Raw genomic sequence first — 18666 nt, forward strand, 5'->3', positions numbered from 1 at the left:
CTTGCAAATCAGAATAAATTGAGAGAGGAGGATTGAACTGAGATGTGAGAAGGAGTATAATTCATCTTCAACTCACTTTAGTCTTAGTTGTGGTTGCTCCAATAATATCCAGCATCATTTGTTTGTCAAGATGAGAATATATAACCAGTTAGGTGATACTGCCTAAAGTTCTCTATCATCATGTCCTGCAAGAGATGTGTGAATGTGTGTATTGTGGTCTGTTTTAGTGATGTACCCATTATACTTGCTTGCAGTATGTGCAAGTGGATCAGAAACGTTTAACTGCGCTAACTGTGTGAGGGTGAGGTGAAGCTATGAATATGAAGTATGAGTTGTGATTAATACTGAAGTGATTAAAGGGGTATTGATGAAATGAACAGTGAGAATCTAGTGGTGTAATTGATGAGTTATAGCATTTGAAGATGCATCCACTGACCACCATTGTACATATGAAGTCCATTGAACTTCTTGCCACATTCATGACATCAATTATGAAGGATATCTGCTCCCATTGCCTTTTCAATGTCTACCTGCCTGGAGAGCGTCTCTTCTCTTGTCCTGATCCTGCACCAAGCACTCCAGTACTGCATTGGAGAACTTTGGTGTATGCATATTATTGTGTTGTATCATGAGCTATTCCCAGGTCAAACTCATTCTCTTGCTCCACTCAGAATAACACCCTATTTTTAAGACATGCAGGTTGCCTTCAAGTAGTCATGATTCGGAGATGCCGGTGTTGGACTGGGGTGTACAAAGTTAAAAATCACACAACACCAGGTTATAGTCCAACAGGTTTAATTGGAAGCACACTAGCTTTCGGAGCGACGCTCCTTCACCAGGTGATTCATCAGACAATCACCTGATGAAGGAGCGTTGCTCCAAAAGCTAGTGTGCTTCCAATCAAATCTGTTGACTGTAACCTGGTGTTGTGTGATTTTTAGCCTTCAAGTAGTGCAGGCTAGCCTGAACTCCTCTAAACTTTTCACAATTTGGCAGTTCAGCTCACACATGCAGCTACTCAATAGTGTGCGTATTGTTGGTTGAATGCTGTAATCATAATGATTCCTCTGATCATGTATTGTAAAATACTTGTTAGAGTATGGAATGTACTGTCTGGAAATGTGGGGGCAGTTTCAGCTGAGACTTTCAAGATAGCATTGGATGATTATTGGATAGAAATTGTGTGCAAGGGTATGGGGATAAAGGTACTAGGTAATGTTGCTCGTGTGATCAGCTAGTGCAGACATGATGAGCTGAATGTTCTCCTCCACCATAGTAATTTTATGATTATAGGTTTTAATGGCAAATATGGATTCAGAAAAGGAGAGCATCACTTTTTAAAATAAATTGACAGTGTTAAAAATTAATTTACAATCTTTGCACATGCCTGTCTTTGCAGTGTAGTCTAAAACTTGATGGACCAACATATTGAAATGTATTCTTGTGCCACAAGATGTTACTCTCCCTTAAATATTTTCTGTTTTATGTTCCTTAAGAGAAATGTCCATATTTCCAAAACAAAGCTGGCATTGATGCAAACTTCCAAATTTTCTGTTTCAGTCCAGTGACTGAGTGATAGGACAGGGCAAAGCCTTCTATTCTACCATTGCAGTCTCGACCCTCATCCTTCAGTGCTACTATTCTTGACACTGATCACTTTTACATTCCAACATCGGCAAGTGCCCTCAGCGCTTGGGTGCTATTCTGTGAAGTTCTCTCTCTCGAACCCTCTGTCCATACCACACTTTTCTTTCAAAACAATTTTTCAAATTTAGTCTCTTGACTCAAACTTTCCATTGCCTCTTCTAATCTCTTTGTTAGCTTGTTGTCTATTTTCTTTCCAGTAATCTGTGCTATGCCATGGAGTAGTATTTATGCTATAGCCTGTCTATAAAAGATTATGCTCTACATTTTTTTTGACAGTACCCAGTTTGCAATTTTTCTTTACCATATCTCTAAAAGAAGGCAGGAAAGCAGTGCTGGAGGGAGCAGATACAAATACCAGATTATTCAGAATCATAAAATGTGTAATGCAACTAAGGGTATTCAAATTCTTCAGCTTACATATTGAACAGTAAAATCTTTATGGTTTTATTGATATTGTCTAAACTAAACATCCGTTCCATTTCCTGTATGGCTGTTCTCATCCATTCCCTTACTGAACTACAATATTGTCCATGGCCTTCACCTTCCATCTCAATTGCTTTCGCATTTAATGGAACATTTTCTGCCACCACCGACAATATGATTTCATTCTTTCAACTTTGAGCCACTCCTCAATTACTCCCAAAACCCCTCCCTTACTCCAGGACTTCCCCATCCAAGTTCAGAAAGTGAAAACCTGCCCTTCTATGTCCTCCTTTCCTATAGTCTATGATTCCAAAAAGTCTTCAAGCAATTTATTCATAGTTCTTTCAATTCAATACACTGTATTGATGTGGTCTTTTGCACATGGGAGACTGAACATAAATTGGATCATATTTTTAGACAACTTTGTTCAGATTTGTAAACGTGACCTGAAGTTTGCAGTTGCCTGTAATCTTATTTCTCTGCTCCACTCTCATTGTGACATCTCTGTCCTCGATCTCCTAAACTGTGCTAATGATTCTAAACATAAGTTTGTGAGACAGCAGCTCATCTCTCCTTTCTGAATCAGCAGAGTTCTGCAAATTCAAATCATAATCTTTAACCCTTTTTTTTTTCAAATGGCAGTTGTAATGATTCTGCTATTTTGTAATTACATCTGCTCCAGATCCCTCTCTTGTCTCTTGACATTTTACCATTTCTTGCCTTCCACCATCCTTTTGTCATTTAATCTCTCATGTCTTCAATCTTCTCACAGGCCTTTCCTTTTTGCTCTTTTCCCTCACTACCTTTTTTCTGCTTAAAATCTTATTCATTTTTGATGAAAGATCATTGACCTGAAATTTTGACTCATTCTTTCTCCATAGATGCTGCCTGATCTGCTGAATATTTCTGGCATTTTCTATTTTATTTGAGTAATTTTAAATCACTCTCATTTTTCTTTCAATAATTGTAGAACACTGATCATTTTCAAATACAATGCAATGGGCATATGGTGCACATTCTTATTTTGGAAATGTATTTCAGCCTTGAAAATCTGACCAGTTTAAATGTATGTGAAATGGATGTATGCAAAATATTTTCTAATGTAGTGCTGTCTATTGCAAACAACCCGTATCTTAACTGTCATGAACATGAACATTGATTTAAAAAGCCTCATTTTTCTAGTTTTCAAGTTATGAGTACCAGTAACAAATTGTTCAAAACAAAACAAAAATGCATGTCCACTGCATTGATTACGTTATTTTTGGTTTGTTTCAGATTTGCTGAAATATCTTGGCAGGATTTCCTGTTTTGAAATGATCCAAAAATATCTTTATTCTGTGTCTATGTACTGTCAATAAAATTAAACAGTATGTTTAGAATAGTCTTTAAACATAACTTATTGAGTAGTATAAACTAGAAAGAAAAGGTAGCCAAATGCCACTTGCAATATACCTTTATAAAACCTGAGCATAGGCAAAATGCTATCATTTTGAAATACAAGACAAACCAATCATGAAGTAAATTTGTATCCTCTCTTGCACCATGTAAAAGCATTGGATGAGCAAAGATTCACTTACAATTGTACTCCATTTAAAATGAATTCATTTAATTCACTTTTTTGAATTTAATATCCTTGTACCTGCCAAATTGAAAAACTTCTACATTTTCTGAGTTCACAGAATTTTTTGTTCAAACCAAACTTCTGAATTGTTCATCAAAACTGATTTCATAATATCACCAGGCTATTACCAGATAGTTATATGAATTAAGAAATAACGTGAGTCAGCCTGCAGAGTTGTCTGCCAGATGATTTCATATCTACAATGTACAATAATTTAGACTCAAATAAATGGACCTGCATTATCACTTTAGACTTGAACTTTTTTGAACTTTGTCTACTCGTGTAAAAAGAAAATGTGCACTGGTTATTATAATAAAATTTAATATATTAATGGGTGCCATAAAATTAGCACCATCCTTTAAGGAGCTTACCTGAAATGTTTCGTTCCAATGATATTAACAAGAATCTGGGAATGTGACATCAGCTTTATGACACCAAAGGCTGCTCATGTATAACCTGAGCCCTTATTCTTTTTCTCCTTAATAGATTTACTTTCAGAGGAATGGCAGTGGGTGATAGAATGAGGTAATTCTATCTACTTAACAGTACTGAAGATTGGATTTTAACAGTTCAAACCATGTTTTTCTCATATAACCCATGATTGCTCTTGAAGAGACAGTGCTCCTTCTATTTCCTGCCTATGTGTAATTAAGGTGAGGAAAGGTGGTGCAAACAAACCTAACCTGTTTGACTACTACTTGTGATCATTTACGATTTTACAAAGCCTTCAAAGTCAGGTACTAAAGATTTAAGGGAATAATTTACTCTTGGCAATTTTAGCAAGTGAGCACATGATGCCTTTTTCCATGGGCTACTGTATGTATGTCACTGTTGAAATTGTATATCAGGAGTGTCATGAAGTACATTTAGCAATTGCTGTTATTATCAACAGTATCCTCTACTCTATGATCTAGAGCTTCTACCTGAAGCTCCACACTAATATTCTGAAGTCTCAATTTAATTACAAATTTAGAATACCAGGGTGGCATTTTAAACCAAACTTTTCTTTTCTCTGTGACCTTTATAGAATTACAAAAATAACCAGATTTATGTAATTATGTTGACAGAGAATTGAGCTGAAATTAGTTTGACCTTTTTAACTTAACCCTTAACAAATTGTCAGAATAATAAAATATTTAGTGTTATTTTGTTCTGGCAACATTTAAATCCTAGATTCAAGGAAGTAACAATCCAAAAATCAGTTTGAAGTAGAATGTAAAATTAAATTGGCGACCTAAAAGAAGTCAGCGTAACATTTGTGAATAAAATGGAGATGTTATCAAAATAATCACCCATCTTTTAAATATTTCTAATGTAGAAAATACTGAACAGGAAATCCATTTATGGCCATGAATATCTTTTAGATGTAGGCTATTTTTGGGCAGAGACGAAGTTTCTCAACTTTGGATAATTTGATCCGCATATAAACTCCTCTTATCCATTTCCTTTCAATTTCTCTGACCCCTTCCCCTTTCTTTCTCCCACACTAACTCATGACCCAAACACACACACGATAACTCCCTGACCACAAAAGCAAATATTCAATGGCTGTTTGATTGACATTCCAGAGGACTGCTAATGGTCCTAGAACTGTATTCCAGCAACAGTCATTGCAAAATATTTTATTTTTAACATTTGCGCATCATGCTCAGAATAGGGCTGGCTTTGATGCATTTTTGAATCATTCCAATCTGTTAGTTTTTTTTTCAACCTGCTGTTTGATAAATAAATGACATCAAAACCTAGTAGGCTTTTGTACAACAGTAACTTGAATAGGAGAGCTGGGCTTCTCTGCTGATTTCATCTGTTTTTGTCACCCCTACCCTACTCTTTGCTTTGGCTTAACTTCCACAAAATGCTATTTCACAAAGTCATTTAGACAATTTTCACTTTATACATACACCATGTCAGCAAATGTAATTATTTTTGAGGATCCACTGCAAAATGTTTGTGAATGACAGTTCAGGACCGGGCTCTGTTCAGCTGGGACCCATTTGGTTAGAAGTCACCTGACACCTGTCGTATCATCACAAGAGAAACCAGTGTCAGAGGCCTGAAATGTAGAGTAAAGCAACTGATTGTCTTCAGGTCTGAAGTAGTGATGTAGAGTGAGCATAATTTAATCACTCTTGACTGATCACCCCTTGGTCTGGATGTGCTTGAAGTTGGTTGGGAAGGGGAGAGGAAGGGGAAGGAATACAGTCTCTTCAAACTTGAATGATAAATTTGTTTATCAGTGTTGTCCATTTTAACCCCACTGCCTGTTGCATAGCTTCATTACCCTAATAGCATGTGTTTTTTGTGGTATAATGTTTATTTATGTAATTCTGATTTTTATTTTTTTTATTAACCAGTGAATTGATTTTTAAAAAGTGATACTAATTCCACCTTGGATTAAGATTGCTTATTAGACCAAAGTGAAGTTTACTGGTCATTTGGTTGTTTAATCAGAATGCAGTTGTACTGGCAGGCTTCTTGAGTTTCTTATTAAATATTAAACCTTGCTGGTAGCACATTTCTTATTGAAAATATAAAATCAAGGCATTGTTCTTTGTGAAAATATAATCAATATAGTGCCATCTTTAAGCAGTAATTGTTTAGTTGAAGATGGTATGCAAAATTAGTTGAGGAAGAGGCAGAGATGGAGGAAACTTTGCTCTGTCTGAAGCTTGGATTAATGATTTGTTTTTAAAAGTCTTTCAGTATAAACCTGCATTTATATTTTAACACAAGTCTTACTATTGTGGTATTTAGCTGCATTGAAATTTGAATGGCTTGATTCCTCAAAGGAGTAAGACTTAATATATATGTCTCCCTCTTAGCCTTGTAGCAATGTTCCCCAAGTCTGTGTAACTTGAACTGATTGCTAACATATAATACACTATATCTTGTTGATAGTCTTATTAAACTATCAAGTGATTTTCCTCTACCATGTGGGACAAACCAGGCCCTGTAGATCCCAAACAGAAAAAAGGATGATGGCAGCAAATCTACCAGATATATCTTTTTAAATTGTGGTGAAGATCCCTCATACAATGATCCTTAATAATTACCCACCTTCCATTAAGTTTAAAACCACAACAATCAAGGAAAACATTAATTCCTAGACACCACAGTATTTAAATTGGCATAAGAGGACAGGCATAAGTTAGCACAAACATATTTTTCTGCCAGTATAACTGACACACAAACATGGCCACTAAACACATCTTCCAGGTGTGGGCGGCATGCAGTTCAGTGGTTAGCACTGCTGCCTCACAATACCAGGGACCCAGGTTTGATTCCAAGTGACTCTGTGTGGAGTTTGCATGTTCTTCTCATGTCTACATGAGTTTCTACTGGGTGCTCCGGTTTCCTCCCATAAGTCATATTACAGTCCCAAAATGTGCAGGTTCGGTGGTGTGGCCATGCTAAAATTGTCTGTAGTATTCAGGAATGTGTAGGCTAGATGGATTGGTCATAGTAAATGTGGGGTTATTGCAATAGATTAGGGGGGCTAGGTCTGAGTGGGATGCTCTTCAGAGTGTCATTGTAGTCTTGATGGACTGAATGGCCTGCCTCCACACTGTAGGAATTCTATCTGGTTGAGGTCACAGGTAACATATTTCCATATTCACAAAGCAATCTATTTTACTGCATCCCAGATTTTAATCTCCGATCTAAAGTAAACAGTTCACTCAGCATTCATTATGGTACACTCCATTGTATTTTTCCCATATAGTAATTACTGAATATTTCCAGCTTTAAACTGGAGATTGCAAATTATTTTTCAAGTGATTCATAATCTCAATGTTGTTATCCAGTTAGCTGCGTTTGTGACAGATTTAAAACTGGTCTCTCTCCTGTGCAGCATTCTTTTCCATGCCTTCAATATATTTCATGCCACATGCATCTTCTTTCACTCTCTATCCCACCCACCAACTATTCTCCCCTACCTTACTCCATCCTCTTTCCAATCCTGTCTCTCCTACACCATCTTGAAGCCCTCCTCTCCCTCCTCAACTCTCCTGCTCCCAAAGCCTTTCTCTCTTATTCACCCATTCCACCTTGTAACCTCTCCCCTCCCCTTTCCCCCTGCACCATGCCAGCTTTCTATTTCCCCTCCAAACCCTTTTGCAACTCCCACATCACCTCAACCACTCTCTTGCAACCACCCTCTTTCTCCCTGATTCCTGGCCCTTCAGCCTTCCACACCCCTTGCCCTTTCCCTCCCAATACCTCTCTCAGCCTCTTCCTCACTCCCATCAATTTTTTTCTTTTATATTTTGTCCTACAATGTAGCTGCTCACAAGGTGCCTAGAAACTGCTCCCACCAGAAACTTCCCTCCTTTGTTATTTCTTATGTCCCTCTAAACTGATTCTTCATCTTGATCTTCTGAACCAAGATCATTTCTCACTATTGAACTATTTTACTGAGTTATGCCATCTTCTTTATCTTTCTTACTAACCTTTTGAAATGTCAGATATGTTTTGAATATTCAGTTTCTAAACTTAGTAACCTTGCAACCATGTCTTTCTAATGGGTATAAAATTATAAAGAGTGATTTCAGTTTATGCATAAATTTATCTATTTTCTTATGAATGTAGTGTGCATTCAAATAGAGTCTTGAATTCTGTCCCTTTACCATTTTCCCTCTCCTGACCCTATAGTATCTCTTATGTTTGTACGTGTTCACCTCTGTCACACTTAGATTATCATCGCTCCTATCACAATACTGCTTTGCCCCTCCTCTCTAACAGTCTAAGTTTTCCCTTACCTGAACCCACTCCCATCCCAGTCATTTTGTTTAAAGCTCCATGTACAGCATTATTCAATTTGCACCAGCCTGAGAGATTCAGGTCAATCCCTTCTCAATGCAACAGCTCCTCATCAAGGATAGTATTATATTCAAATTCTTGAAACTTTTTTTAAGCAATAAACATTTTAAGAGGAATAACTGCTGCCTGAAGGATAAGCAGTTCCAGAAATGTATAGCAAACCATGTTTCAAAAACTTGGAGGTTATTTGTTAAATATGGGATGAAAATCACATAGTCTGCGAGTTGATAAATGTTTTTGAAGGGCATTTTCATTTTAAAATAGCTATGGAATTTCAATATTATCTTACTCCTCAATTCCTGTGCATTTTAAATGCTATTAAAGCTTGCCTGAGAAGGAGGTGTACACTTATATATAAAACTGGGATACCTTAGAACATTTGCCATGCTGTCTCCAATACAAAGTAGCACTACCAAAAATAAAGTCCCCCATCAAATTTATAAGAAACTAATCATGACCAGAAAGGCAGAAATCTCAATAGCTCTATTGTGTTTCTAATCTTTACTGATGATATGATCCTGAGATTGCTTGTGTTTTCAGTTTTTCACCATTAACACCTTTAACAGAAGCATTCTTATTTTGATTCAAATATTTCTAGATTCAAACCCAAGTTGAGCATATTAAGTTAAGCAGATACTTCAAGGAGACAATATGCCATCAGCTGCCATCTTTCAGATAAAGTCAATGTAAAATTTGCCATGGTATTGCTTGTGGAACTACAGGGACATTCTGATATCCTGGCAACATTTACTTCTGAACCAACCCCACTACAGTAATAAAAATAGTAAATAAAATAGTAAAGTGAGATAATGAATATTTCATTGTTTGTAGAACACTGTGAAAATTCACTTGCAGTGTTTCTCTCTGATAGTGGTTGGGTTCAGCATTATCTATTTGCCAGAAAATGATCTGTGATATACTTAAGCATTCTATATGTGCAAATTCATTTTTCTTACCAGCTTGAAGAGATATTATTTTCAAACTTAGAAATGTTCAGTGTTTTTTTGTTATTTTTATATGAGCTAATAACTAACATTTACACACATAATGAAGAACTAAAATCAGTGGCTAGTGAATGGACTCAACTAGCAGTGTTGTTAATTTTCATTGTGCATAGTTTTCAACTTTGGGGAATCCTCACATTGTAATTTTGTCATTTTAAAGTTTCTGGGACATTTCATTCCTTTCTCCTAAAATAATTTTATTTCAGATGAGTTACTGGATTTGGTTATTTTAAAGGCAGAACCAAATGTTTGCTTCCTGTGAGGTCATCAGGAAAACCAGAAGATGGGGCTACCAAGCCTGTGGCATGAGATTATACCATTGAATGGATGGCATCCTATTCCACTATTCCGTTCTTTACGTTGGAGCAGTGCTGCTATCTAAATATAGATGAATGTGGACTGCCCCTGAACAGTAAAGGCATATCTTTTTAGATTGACCTTGTGATCCAAATATTGATGAGCCATAACAGCTGTCACTGCAAAGAATAAGGAGAACTCCTTCGAGATCTCTTCCGTGCCCCTTTTCTTTATTTGTACTGTTAAAGGCACAATAAAGAATCAAGCTGTTGCTGCATCAAGTAATTCTTTTTGAAATTGACTGTCCTTGACAGTTAAGACAGACCAAGACTGCAATCTTCTTTAAAATTTTTTAGTGGAACAACTAATTAACATTTTTTTCTCCTTTGTTTTAAACTTTTGTACTGAATTACTACACATGAAATTTAGACGTACTGCAGCTGCCCGTATTCAGGAGTTATTCAGAAGGAGAAAAGAAAAGAAGGAAATGGAGGAGCTAGAGACTCAAAACATAAGAAAACCTACATTAAAAATGGTTTACAAAGGCCACCGTAACTCAAGGACAATGGTAAACAAATCTTGTAAAACTATCTTTATTAAAAAAAGTAAAAAGCATTTTTGCTGTTGGAATACACAATGATAATTAACTGTCTTTGGGTTCAGATCAAAGAAGCCAACTTCTGGGGTAGTTATTATGTAATTAGTGGCTCAGACTGCGGCCATATATTCATCTGGGATCGGCAGACAGCTGAATTACTGATGCTGTTGGAAGCTGACAACCATGTGGTGAACTGTCTACAGCCTCATCCTTTTGATCCAAGTAAGTAGTATCTCATCTGAAAAAAAAATGTTTTCTTTGCATTTTGGAGTGGAAATTGTGAATGACCAATTCTGCTAAAGTATTAACAGGGAAATATTAGAATGCATGGTTAGAAGCTAAACGTATCACAAGGTGAGGCACTAAATTATAATGACACAATCTACTCTGTCAGTTTTAAGCCGGGCAACAGTGTAGTCATCAGTACGTTTAAATTAAACTTTAGGTTCATGTAGCATTGCTGTTAAACTTGTGCAGTTTAAATGGGGTGTTCATCTCTGACCTGACTTTGAACTGGCTTTAAGACTCCGTTCTTCTGATAGTCTTGCTTTGAGGCTCAGGACTGGACTCAAAATTTACTAAATTCACTTTATAACTGTAATATTAAGGTAGTAAGGGGAATTGGTTTGCATAAATTCATGTTTGGCCTCCATTCCCAAATGAGGAAGGAAAAACAATAGTTAAAGTTTCTATTTTTGGTCACTAACCAATTAACTCTGCAAAATAGTTTGGACTGTGTTTGAGGATAAAGGTGAACTGGAGTACCAAAGACCTGGACAACATTTGCTGTCCTGGTCACTTAAGTAAATTTATTAGAGGCCAAGTCCTCTTGTAGAGCTGCTGTTCTTTATCATACATTCCTCTGTGAGGAGGTGGGGAGGTCAAGAGAAAATTTTAAAAATACAAACACAATGAAGGACGTGTTATAATGTTTCTTTTCTCAGAAAAATATGTATGTTCATCTTTATTCCTGTCTTGTGATTTACATCTTAAAACCTCTGCTTGTAAGCTGTATTTGTATGAAACGTACTTAAATTGTTTTTATTCAGTGGCAAAAATGAAAAGTGCAAACAACACCCCCTATAATAATAGTTGAAAATAAGAAGCCAATGGGAACCTTCTGAATCTAGAGCAGAGCCTAAAGTTTATCTCCAAAAAGTTTAAAACCTTGTATCATCCTGCTTAACTGTTGTTTGTTTGAAATGATTTTCTTGTTTGCTCTCAATTTTGATTCAGAAGATACTACTATCTGAAATTTCCCCAACCCCTCTACTCCAATTTTTGTCAAAAAGTATCTTCAAAGTTTTGTCACCCCTTCTAAAACTCTCTTCTTTCTCTTCATCTTTTGCTCACCTTTCTCTTTGCTCTCTTCAAATTTCTAATGTCTCCTGTGATGTAGTTGGTAGCACAGTGCATCAAAAGGTAATCATCCCACTCCAAAGAAGTGAAAATATAACCTTGGCTGGCACTTCAATGCCTCACTCTGAGAGTGTTGCACTGTTAAGAGATACTGTCATTCAGATTAGGCATTATTTCTGCTAACTCAGGTGGATCTTGAAAAAAAAAGGTCTCAGCAATATCTCAGAGAAGATCAGAAGAGTTATTTCAGATATCCTGGCAAACATTTATCCTCAACTAACATTATTAAACCAACTTATCTTGTCATTATCATGTTGCTGTTCATTAGACCCTGGTGAAGGCCAGAATGGCTGCTGTGTTTGCTACATTGTAACAGTGCTCATACTTCAAAATGTAATGAATCAGTTATAAAATTCCTGAAGATCTTGAAGTTGTGAAAAGTTCTATATAAATGCAATTCTTTGTTTTTCACCTTATGCATGTCTTCACTTATTTTCTCATGCCTGCTATCCATTGGGCTTTTCAACAAGTCTGAAATAGTTTGAAAAAGTAGAGCAGCATCAATGCTTCTTACAATTAAGGAAAGAGGGAATGGATAATAGCATTTTGTAAAGCACTTTGTAGTGTTGACCAGATATTATTTCATGCCAATAATGCTCAAAACATTATCTATTTTAGAAACCGATAGTTGTGAAATCTGAATTTCTTATCAATAATCACCATTTCTCATAGAAGTTAGGCTTCAAATAAGACAGAAGAAGGGCCTGTGCCCGAAACGTCGAATGTCCTGTTCCCTGGATGCTGCCTGACCTGCTGTGCTGTTCCAGCAATAAAGTTTCAACTTTGATCTCCAGCATCTGCAGACCTCACTTTTCCCTTCAAATAAGACAGGCAAAATATTTGGTTACAAAGCAAATACTTGAGTTCAATGGCATTTGAACATCTGGCATGAAGATAAGGTAGACAAGAATCTGGGGATGATGCCAGTTGTGCTAAATACACAGTCCTTTAACTAATGTGAGGGTTCAATATCATGGTACTTTGGTGACTCAAATATACTTCTGTGCACTGATGATAGGTAGGAGGAGGAAAATATATATTTTCTGACATTGTCTCATCATGCTGAGTTCTAAAGAATGGTATCATTATCCTCTGTGGGTTCTGTTGCCAACTTTAAATGCAAATTCATATAGTCATAGAGTTATACATGACAGAAAAGGACCCTTTGGTCCAACTCATCCGTACCACTGGATATCCTAAACTGATCTCGTCCCATTCGCCAGCATTTGGTTCATATCTCTCTAAACTCTTCCTATTAATGTACCCATCCAGATGCCTTTTAAATGTTGTGATTGTACCAGCCTTCACCACCACCACTGGCAGCTCATTCCATAAACATACCACCCTCTGCATGAATAAATTGCCCCTCAGGTCCCTTTTAAATCTCTCCCCTTTCATCTTAAACCTACACCCTCAAGTTTTAGACTCCTATACCTGGGAAAAAGACCTTGGTTATTCACCCTGTCCATGTGTGTCATGATTTTATAAACTTCTATAATGTCACCCTTATAACCTCAATTATGAAGTTATTGTAGATTATCAAGTTCTGTTCCAACGACATGTAAATAGAGAATATTTAATGTTTATGATGCCATTTGAGTGCTACATAAGAAATATTCTGTTCAAAGTGGTAGCCCAGCCTGATTGGTTGAAATATTAAATCTTATTTTGTGGAATAATGGATACAACGAACAAAACCAATTTTATCCCTTTTTTACAACAATATAAACTCACCGGGGAGGCTGTAACTCCTCTAGCTGTGAACCAACAGAAGGATAATGGTGGTAATCAAAGGCAATAATCTGGCGGGTATCAGTTGCATACCCTGCCTACCTGTCATCCTGATCACTGATGCTTCCCTCTCTGGATAGGATTTCCACTTGGGTACAGGGAACCTGAACATCATTTCAGTCCACCTGATACAACAACAGGTTAGAACTTGGAACACTTGTTGAAACACAGCACTTCCATCTACAAAACACAGGTAAGTCTTCCAGTGGATAGACAACACCTCAGTGATTTGGTGTTTCAACAAGTAGGGGGGACACTTAGTCCTAAATTTTGTTAAGGTAGTGATCCATATTGTCTTGCCCCAATTAGGCAACAATATAAAGCACAAAACTTTCTTAGTCGCAGGACAATCGTATCTTATGATTAAATGCATTTTTCTGTAATTTCAAAATAAATGGATCACCCACCCAGTCTTTTCATAAATGCACAGCTATCCAAAATTTCATAATAGATTACATTTTTCAGTGTCATTCAGTGTCCCTCAAATGTCCTGCTTTCTTGCTGCTATTCGAGGCTTGACTCTCAATTAGATAAACCTGCAATTTGCCTTTGTGCCTCTTTTGGCATCGTCTATCAGGCTTATCCAGGCACACGGTATTGGCTCATTATGAGTAACAACTCCATCCTCCTCTCTCACTGACATTCCCACCCAGTGCATCTGTGTGGTCTAATCTTGGCACTTCTCTTCTGATCAACTCACCCTTACCACTCACCTCCTTCTGTGCATTATGCTAGCAGGTCAAGTGTCACTACCCCTGTCAGCATCTCCCTCCAAAACATTCAATCACTTGCAAACACGATCCTTTATATCCATGAAATTATTGTGGCTGATTGAATTGACATAATTTCCCCTTCCCACCCTGACTTGTCACCACCTGCCCTGACCAAATCACCTTGGTTCATTTGATCTTGCTGCTCTAGCACTTTGTCTTCTTGTAGCATCTTGCCTTGTTGCACTCTTCTCACCTCCTGTTTAAAAGTCATTGTTGTTGACTGCCCTCCCCATGTGCCATAAATATGTTCTGTCTAGAATATCTACACTATCTTCCTCTCTCAGCCTTTGCACCAAATAGCTTTGCATCTTCAGGGTCATTTCAACCCTCATCACAACTAATTGTGTTTTCTCTACTCCAAATTAAATGTCTTCTTATCCTCCCCAAATCTTTTCTTCTATGCAAACTCTCCAAGCCAGACTGGTGGTCACACTCTTGACCTCGTTGTCTTGTGATTCTTGATTAATCGATTACAGATAAGACCATCTTTGATCACTTCTTCATGCTATCTAACAACCAAACCCTCCTCGAAACTCGAAACCCAAATGCTTCTGTTAGCTGGGTTCTTTGTATGGGGAAGTAATCACACTTATTAGAGCTTGGTCTTCTAAATTGGTCAGTGCTTTGGCTTAGAAGAATATGATTGCAAGGGAAGCTGGTAAGGGGATGCACAGGGTAGGAGCCCAGGAGAGTCAGCTTTTGCAATTGTCCAACAAGTTTGAGGTTCTTTCTGTTTGTCTGGACAGTAGGAAGGATGACCATGGCACAGTGGTACAGGAAGCCATTCAACAGGGGTGAGTAAGAAGCCTCTATTCCTGATGAAGGGCTTTTGCCCGAAACGTCGATTTTCCTGCTGCCTGACCTGCTGTGCTTTTTCAGCACCACTCTAATCTAGACTCTGGTTTCCAGCATCTGCAGTCCTTGTTTTTACCTGGGGATGAATAAAAAGGCATGTAGTAGTAGTATGGGACTGTATACTCATGGGATTGACAGTTTTCTTTGCATCAAAGACTGAGAGTCCAAATGGCTATTTTGCTTGCCTAATAGTTCTGCTCAGGGCTGGAGAGAAATTGGGAGGGGAAGGATCCTATCATTGTGGTTCATGCAGTTGCTAATGACATGGACAGGACAAAGGAGGAGGTTCTGCACACTCATGAAGAGCTAAGCACCAAATTAAGAAGCAGAGCCTCAACGGTCATAATCTCTGCATTATTACCTGAGCCACATAGGCTTGGGACAAATCGGATTAGACAGATGATTGCATGATTCAAACGTGGTGTGAGAGAGTAGGCTGCACTTCATGGCACCCTGGTAGCAGTACTAGGAAAAGAAGGGTCTGTATTGTTCAGATTGTACTGATGCTCCACTTGAAACATACTGAGGCTGGTGTTCCTGCCAACTGCATAAAGAGGAAAGTAAAGGATTTTAAATGAAATAGTGGAGGCCAAGGGATCAAATTCAGTAAGATATGGTGAATCAAGAGCTGAGGAGAAAGTGAGGACTGCAGATGCTGGAGATCAGAGCTGAAAATGTGTTGCTGGAAAAGCGCAGCAGGTCAGGCAGGATCCAAGGAGCAGGAGAATTGACGTTTCGGGCATGAGCATTTCAAATGTTCAAGAGCTGAGTCAAGGCAAAAGAGAAATAGTTATTGATATGGAAAATGATAAACAGACAAGAAGGGATAGTTATTACCAATCTGAGAGTCAACCGACAGATAGGGCTAGAATTTATTTTTAAAAAGGTAAAAGACTAAAACTACAGGCTCTGTATCAGTGCACATAGCATTCAAAGTAATATAGATAAACTGAGAGTGTAAATAGAAATGAATTAGTATGATCTGCCAACAGGTATAACTGCAGGATGATATGGATTAAAACCTGAATCTTGAAGGATGCAGACATTTAAGAATGACAGAAACTAGGAAGAAGTGAAGAGATAGCTGTGTTATGTAATTATGCTATTAGCATAATAGAGAGGGATGATCAAAGTTTGGAAGCCGTGATGTGGGAATAGTTTGGGTATAAATAAGAAATGATAAAGACAACACTTGTGAGAGTATTGTACAGACTCTATAATGGTCACCACACAGTAAGATGGAGGATAAAAGAAGAAATAATGAGAGCTTTTCCGATAACCATATGGAGTTTTAATCTACATATAGACAGGGTAAATCAGACAGACAAGGGTAGATTTTTTTTTTAACCAATGTTCGCGGGATTGTTTTTTGGAATAGTATGTTCTGGAGCTAACCAGAGAGCAGACTATACTAGACGTGGTATTGTGTAATGGGATAGGATTAATTATTGACCTAATATTGAAGGTGCCCTTAAGTAACAGTGACCATAATATCAATGAATATTATGTTCGGTTTGAGGGATAGTGGAGTGGGTCCAAAACATTTGAAAATTTAAGTAATGAAATTGAGACATTGAAAGCAAACCTGACAAAAATTAATTTGCAAATTAATTTAAAAATAGGCCAATAGAGATGTCGTGGCAGATATTTGAGGGAATATTTTAGAATGCACAGAGAATACATACATTCCAATGAGTGAGGAAAATTAGTAGGGACAGATCCAATATCTGTGATTAACTAAAAAGGCTAAAGATAGTATCAAATTGAAAGAAAAACATAATTGCACAAAGGAAGGTGACAGGTCAGAAGGTTGCACAGAACTTAAAAAAAATCAAAGAATGACTGAAAAACTAATAAGCGGGGAGAGAAAAAGAGAGTATGGAACAAAAGTAACCAGAAATATAAAAACAGTTGTAAGAGTTTCTACACATATTAAAAGAAGGAAAAAGTTAACAAATTAAGTGTTGATCCTGTAAAAAGTGATACTGGAAGATTAAAAATGAAAATAAGGAAAACCACATTAATTGAACAGGTATTTTGCATTGGTCTTCACTGTAAAGAATATAAGTAACATCCAAAAGGCAGGAATAAATCTGAAATTGCAAGCGGGGGAGGAATTAAGAAAAAAACACAACACCAACGAAGTAGTACTGAGTAGATTGTTGGAGCTGTGGGCTAACGAGCACCTGCGTCCTGCTGGGGCTCATCCTTAATCTGTCTTGGAATGATAGCTTCTATCATCAAAAACATTGCAGCAGGCCACTTCAGTAATATTGAACTAATCAGGCAGATTTAACAAAGTTTATCGAAAAATAAATTATGATTGACCTATCTTTTGGTGTCCTTTGACAAAAAAACATGTAGATAAAAGGGAAAGCTGAATGTACTGCACTTGGATTTCCAGAAGGCATTTAATAAGATGCCACGTCAAAGTTATTCCAGAGAGTAACATCTTGGGGTGACATCTTGGCATGAATAGAGGATTAGCTAGCTAACAGGAAGCAGAGTGTAGGCATAAATGGGTCTTTCTTAGATTCTCAAGAATGTAGTGTGCCACAGTAACTGGTGCTGCAACCTCAACTGTTTAAAATTTGTATCAATGACCTGGATGAACAGATGGAAGGTACGATGCCAAATTTGCAGATCATGTTGTGGAGGTGCGGGTGTTGCACTGAGGTGGACAAAGTTCACTGAGGTGGACAACACCAAATTATAGTCCAGCAAGTTTATTTGGAAGTACAAGCTTTTGGAGCGCTGCTCCTTTGTCAGGTAGCTAACTATGCATTATAACCTGGTGTTGTGTGATTTTTAAATTTGCTGATAACGTAGAGAGGAAGGAAAGCTAGCTATGGAATGTAGATAAAGAGGCTACAGTAAAATACGAATAGGTTAAGTGAGGGACAAAGCTGTGGAAAATGGACTGTAATTTTGGGAACATCTGAAATTGTTCCTTTTGGCAGGAACAGTAAAACAGCATATTGTCTAAATGAGAATCAGAGCCCTGAGAATCAGGGGGATCTTTGAGTCCTCATGCATGAATCACAAATGGTTAGTGTCCAGGTACCATAAGTATTTAGGAAAGCTAATAAAATATTATCATTATCCTTCGGGAAATTAAATACAACGTTAGGAAGATTATGAAACCACATTGGAGTACTGTGTATAGTACTGCTTACCTTATTTAAGGAAGGATTTAATTGTGTTGGAGGCAGTTTAGCAATGATTTACCATTTAGGAGGCAACAACATGATCAAGGACTTTGGAGAGGAAAGGGAGGTTAGAGATGGAAATGGTAGTTTGCATTGATTGTGGGTCAAGGGTTTAGTGTTTTGAGAAGATGGGCAATAACAACAGATTTAAAAAAGGACAACACTTGAAGAGGTAATTGCAATAGCATTTTCCCCTTCATCCTTCTCAAAC

At 37.3% G+C, this 18666-nt stretch overlaps 1 protein-coding gene across 4 annotated transcripts in view; it reads left to right on the forward strand.

Moving 5' to 3' along the window:
- The window catches only part of dcaf6 (ddb1 and cul4 associated factor 6), a 236811-nt gene that overhangs the window by 204475 nt on the left and 13670 nt on the right, over positions 1 to 18666 (forward strand). For 3 of the 4 annotated variants that reach the window (XM_043700878.2, XM_043700881.2, XM_043700883.2), the window contains 3 exons: positions 4178 to 4216; positions 10240 to 10378; positions 10474 to 10630. In XM_043700878.2, coding sequence (XP_043556813.1) covers positions 4178 to 4216; positions 10240 to 10378; positions 10474 to 10630 — 335 coding nt within the window. The remainder of the gene's footprint in view (positions 1 to 4177; positions 4217 to 10239; positions 10379 to 10473; positions 10631 to 18666) is intronic. The other variant, XM_043700880.2, reaches the window with a different exon arrangement.

Source organism: Chiloscyllium plagiosum, unplaced genomic scaffold (genome assembly GCF_037043375.1).
Source record: "Chiloscyllium plagiosum isolate Xiang-an unplaced genomic scaffold, Cpla_swu_hap1 HiC_scaffold_12, whole genome shotgun sequence".
Classification (NCBI taxonomy): Eukaryota; Metazoa; Chordata; class Chondrichthyes; order Orectolobiformes; family Hemiscylliidae; genus Chiloscyllium; species Chiloscyllium plagiosum.